Genomic DNA, 5,195 nt, shown 5'->3' on the forward strand with positions numbered 1-5,195 from the left:
GAAAGTAAGAATATATCTGGGTGATCACGTTTCTATCTACGACAACATACGGCTAGAAGGTTTAAGCCAGAGTAACCCATCTTAATGTCCAATGTAATTACCAATTCTATTGAAACCATTGACTTTGTTTATCGCATCCATGTGTGTGCACAATATACAGGTACACTCTCTATTCCTTCACTTTCATAGCTCGGTGGAACAGATAACCGACATGATAAGTGAGAGGGCAGATGCAGGACTGATGACCTTACGTGCTCTCCAAAGCACGGAGGTCTACAACCTCAACTTCCTAACTCCGGGCAATCTCTGTGTAATTCTTAACTGGAAAATTTAGAAAAGACTCTAGCCCGAATCGGGTTTCGAACTCGTGATTTCTGCGCCTCAATCGTATATTACACTACGTGATTGAGTATTATTTGAGAGACAATTGTTAGTTGACGTGGTCTCCATGCTGCGACTATCGCGTAAACCATTCTTACATTAGTAAATATAATGAGTATCCTAACTAAGCAGCTCAAATGTTTCTTTTCTAAGAGAACACTTCATAAAGTAAACGCAAACAAAACTTGATACTTAACTAATATCATTCTAATATTAAAATGTATGTCTTTATGCTATTCATTGTCCTGGCTACGAAATTATACTGAATTTCAGGATCAGCCAAATGACTTGGAGACAAGATGACGATGCGTAGACAATTCAAATATAAATAATGACAATAACATTTAGCGCGGACGGAACGCACGGAAAGCGTAAACATGGATGTGCGCCGGCGGCGGTACCGTTAGCCTTCTCGTATAAATGAAGAGCCCCACCCGGCCGCCGTAGTACACCGCGCAACCAAGCATGCGACTATACGCGTCCCTCCTGCTCGCCGCGTGCGCGCTCGCCGCGGCGCGCGCCGCCACCCTCCCCGACACTGTGGTGCCCGTCGACGTCGTGCCCGCCGACATCGTGCCGGACGTCGTGCCCCAGGACAAGGCTCCCGAGAACGCGGCCAGCGAACAAGAGCTCATCGACCAGGCCAACACTATCAACGACGTTGACAACACACTCCGTGTCAAGCCCGCCGACATCCCCGTACAAGTCGTCGTCGATAACGCAGAACAAGCGCTGAAGGCTAGCAACGCGGCCGAAGACATCGTCAGGCCCCCCGTGGACCTCAGGAACCCTGGACCCCCGCAGAGACAAGAGCATGAAACGCAAAACCCCGAGTTCTATGCGGCCGAGCAACAGCTCGTGCTTAACTACAAGAACAACATCAACAACGCAGAAGCAGTGTTGAGACAAGGATTCCAGGGCGTGAGTGAAAACATTCAGGACATGTGGCACAGCAGCGAGTACTTTAAGAAAATCCTTGGCAGCATTGAAAACTTAAGTGACAGCTTCACCGCTGAGATGAATAGATTGAATGGAACTATTCAGAGATATTTAAAACCTGTCAGTCAACCGGACAGCGACAATGTAGTCAATCCCGTGAAAGAGGAAACCAAGGCTAATTTCGAAAATGTAGAGTCAGGTCTAAACGCACTTAAAAACGATTTTACCAAAGGCGTGAACACTTTATCTGATGGTGTTTTCGCAATCGCGGCGTTAAAGGCAGAATCCGAAAACCCCCCCGCGAGCACCGGTACAACTCCAGCTCAAGCTTCTAACAATCAACCTTTTGGAATACTTATGGATTACGTGGCCCAGATGCAAAGTAACATGCAAAGCGGATTAAGAAATATTTCGCAGTCCTTAAATAATTACGTGACTCAGGCCCAGAGTCAGGGCTGGTTCTTCGGACAACAGTCGAGCACGGCTGCCCCGGCCGCCAGCAATCCCGCCGGCACGCAGGCTGACACTCAGGCTCCAGCGCCGGCGCCCCCAGCAAACAACTGGTTCAACTTGCCGAATCCTTTCGCCGGCCTACTGAACGGCAACCAGAATAATCAACAAGTGAACGGGCCTTTCCAACAAGCAATTCAAAATTTCCAAAACTTCCAGAATTGGTTCCAACCTAATAGACCTGAAGCACAAATCCCCGCTGGCGCGACATCGCAGCCTCCTGCGCAGTCCACCGCGAGCTCTAACAACGAACAGACCACCAGCAAAACGCCACAGACTGATGGTGACAAGGAACAGCCGGCATCTGCGCAACCAAACCAAGCTGCAGCGGTTACTCCCCTTGGACCCATCCGGCAGATTCTGCAGAACAACCCTATCACCCAGGGAATCGCAGGCGCCGTTCAGAGGCTTCAAAACATCAACAATCCGGAGAAGCCTCGTGAACCACAGGTGGTCAAGCCGGCAGAGAAGCCACAGACCGTTGAGGAGAAACCTAAGGGACATCCACCCGCTGTTGGTAAGTAGTTATTCAACATGATCATTCTTAATCACTATATCAGTAACAATATTCAATCTGTCACTCATCTCACTCTTTATAACTCTATAAAGTGGACTTTAATAACTTTTCCTGCAGTGACAGCATGGGGGAATTTCATCAATGGTCTTATAGGCACGATAGGTGCTGTGATAAACAGTACCACGGGTACCGTGTCTACAGCCACCAATAGTGTTATTAATACTATCGGCACAAATATCGAGGTATCTTTAAGAACGATATATTCGTGTGTTTGTGTGTTTGTCCGCTTGTTTGTCGTATACGTGTTGCTTTGTTTGTCTTGTACATATTACAGTGTTCAGGGTATTTAGTCGTCATTTTGTGTTTACTTGTTCGCGAACATTAAACATTAGTAAAACTAAATATGCGTGCTAATGATAAATCAAAGATATTAGGTTTTTAGGCTCTCTTCAAAATAATTATGCAATAAGTAAATGAGTAGACTAGCTGGTGTACTATAATTGTTATTTATAGGCAATTTCCCAATTTCTCGAACGCAGTTATTAATTTATAGATTGATTTTGAAATTACACGTTTTTAATTCACTTATTACTAGCTGTCCCACGCGGCTGCGATCACTTGTTATTTCTTCATTACTATTCATCGCAATGTTTTTTTTCTCTATAAACAAAATAGGTATCTCAAAATAAAACAAATAGTCGGTTTGGTCGAGTCGCTCTGTAGTTTTACGCAAAGTATATTGCTAAGGGATTCCTTTTTAGTTATATGCGTGGATAATTGTTATAAACTACGTAATTAAATATCAGAATCATAAAATAATTAAAGATAGATATGTAGGTTACTCAATATATCTTTTCCTGCAGCTATTAGAAAATTAAAAATAACATAAAAGCCTCGGAATGTTATGAGATAGACTGAAACTGTTTCTCAGTAGATATAATTTACAGTTACAACTAAACCCGTTAGTTTTTCTGCCTAGAAAGCTGTCTAGGATGTGCCTAATTATCAAAAGAAGTAGTCAAATTACTAGTTGCTGCGTTCATGTGTAACCTAACCTATTTTCGTCGGACTCAATATTAAGTTGATTGTATATAACCTGTGTGTTTTGTAACCGAGTAGATTACGGTACTAGTTATTGTAGTGGAACGTTACACAATGTTGCTTATTTTCAGTGTAACACACGCTAGCCAGTGTAATTATCCGTGAGAAATATACATACTTAAAATAATAAGCAAACTTCCATTGATTCTCAAGCTCAATTTTTTACATAGTATAGGAATAATTTTGAAAGAGAAGTTAGTGAAGAGAAAACATTTGAAACTAAGTAAAAAGTTATTATTTTTCCTGCTGCCCTTTAGGATGATTGGCACTTTAAATAACAAAATTATCTTTTCGGGTACTAGATCGTGGCGTGATGTTATATCCTATAGCCTTTCTAGCCTATGGGCTATCCTACAGTAAAAAAAATCTTGAATTCGCGCCAGTAGTTCCTGAGATAAGCGCGATTTAACGTTCAACCAAAGAAACTAACAAACTCTACAATTTTATAATATTACGAGTAGTATAGATAAAGCGGTTCTTGAGAAAGGTTTTATAAAAATTTTTAACCACTATAATAACCTTATTAAATTAAGTAAGCAAACACGGTGTTTTGAACCTCAAGCTACAAGTTCCTACACAAGTACTTACTTAGTGTAATCGTGTCAACTCAGTGCATTTCTCTGAACCAACTGTGGTTTTCTTTCTACTGATTAGCACTTATATTGACTGTATTGCACACTTGCTTTCACCTTCCAAGTCTTCTCTTGTCCTCTATTTTATTGAAATACTACTATTTTATCCTTTTAAATTAAAGTTATTCTTATACAGGTACCCGCTCTGTTTATTCGTATTAGTTAATTACTTTCGATTTTTGAAGAGAAAGAGATAGAGTGTCTATAGTTAGGACGACAAATTAAAAAAACTACACATTACGAAATCGTATCGGTATATCATCGCACCCCTACAATAAAAGTCGGGTCTAGGGTTTGATTCCTACTCAGAACGATTTTGTATATTTGTTTGTTTTTGTATAGTTTATTCAAATAAATAGATAGTCATTACATATGTGCCTAATTGTTTGTGTCTCTTGTTGTGTTGTTTTATATGTCTGTGTTTAAAATTGCGTGTCTTTGCTCACTATTTATTGCGTTTCTAACTATATGTTTTATTTCCAGGGGATAATAACATCAGTGACAGCAGGGTAGACGACAAAGAGACCGTCAAAGAGGTCCAGAAAGAATCCATCCCTGAAGTTCCAGAGCCACAGAAAGAAGTTTCAGAAAAGAAGGCCGATGAGGTCGTTGACAAGACTGAATAAGTCATTAGTGTGATAATAACTTATACTTACGTAGTTTATTTATTATAAGAATAAAGTAATGTAAATAAAAAACAGAGATGAATGAAATAAATTATTTTACTCATTGAGCGTTGGTTTAATTTGTATACCCTTAGGTGACTCAACTGACATGCCCTGGCGAAAAAAAATAATGCTGAAATTAGTTGATAATAAAACTTTCAGCTTGACAAGAGTCATCACTTTTACGGTGTGGTACAAAACAAGACCGGGTTCGATTCCCTTTTGTTTGGTAATTGCGGTGCGTTTAAGTTACAGTACAAAAGCGTTTTATAAACTGTAAAAATGTAATCAGATAGTTTTAACAGATTTATAATACTTAAAATCGTTAATTTTATAATCATGGGAATGAATGTTGCAAATATTAAGTCAAAGTATTGAAATCATTTTGTGTAGTTTACGAAGACAGTTAAACTAATGATGACGTTTGACACTTGACAGTGTGATGTGAAT

The 5,195-nt window shown here is 40.2% G+C and overlaps 1 protein-coding gene across 1 annotated transcript; it reads left to right on the plus strand.

Moving 5' to 3' along the window:
• The first annotated feature begins 818 nt into the window (after positions 1-818).
• LOC142976989 (uncharacterized) lies at positions 819-4,813 on the plus strand. Its single transcript, XM_076120641.1, has 2 exons — positions 819-2,347; positions 4,564-4,813. Exons 1-2 carry the CDS (start codon positions 847-849, stop codon positions 4,704-4,706), a joined length of 1,644 nt encoding a protein of 547 aa, XP_075976756.1. The 5' UTR covers positions 819-846; the 3' UTR covers positions 4,707-4,813.
• Positions 4,814-5,195: the final 382 nt, after the last annotated feature.

This window comes from Anticarsia gemmatalis, chromosome 12 (genome assembly GCF_050436995.1).
Source record: "Anticarsia gemmatalis isolate Benzon Research Colony breed Stoneville strain chromosome 12, ilAntGemm2 primary, whole genome shotgun sequence".
Lineage (NCBI taxonomy): Eukaryota > Metazoa > Arthropoda > Insecta > Lepidoptera > Erebidae > Anticarsia > Anticarsia gemmatalis.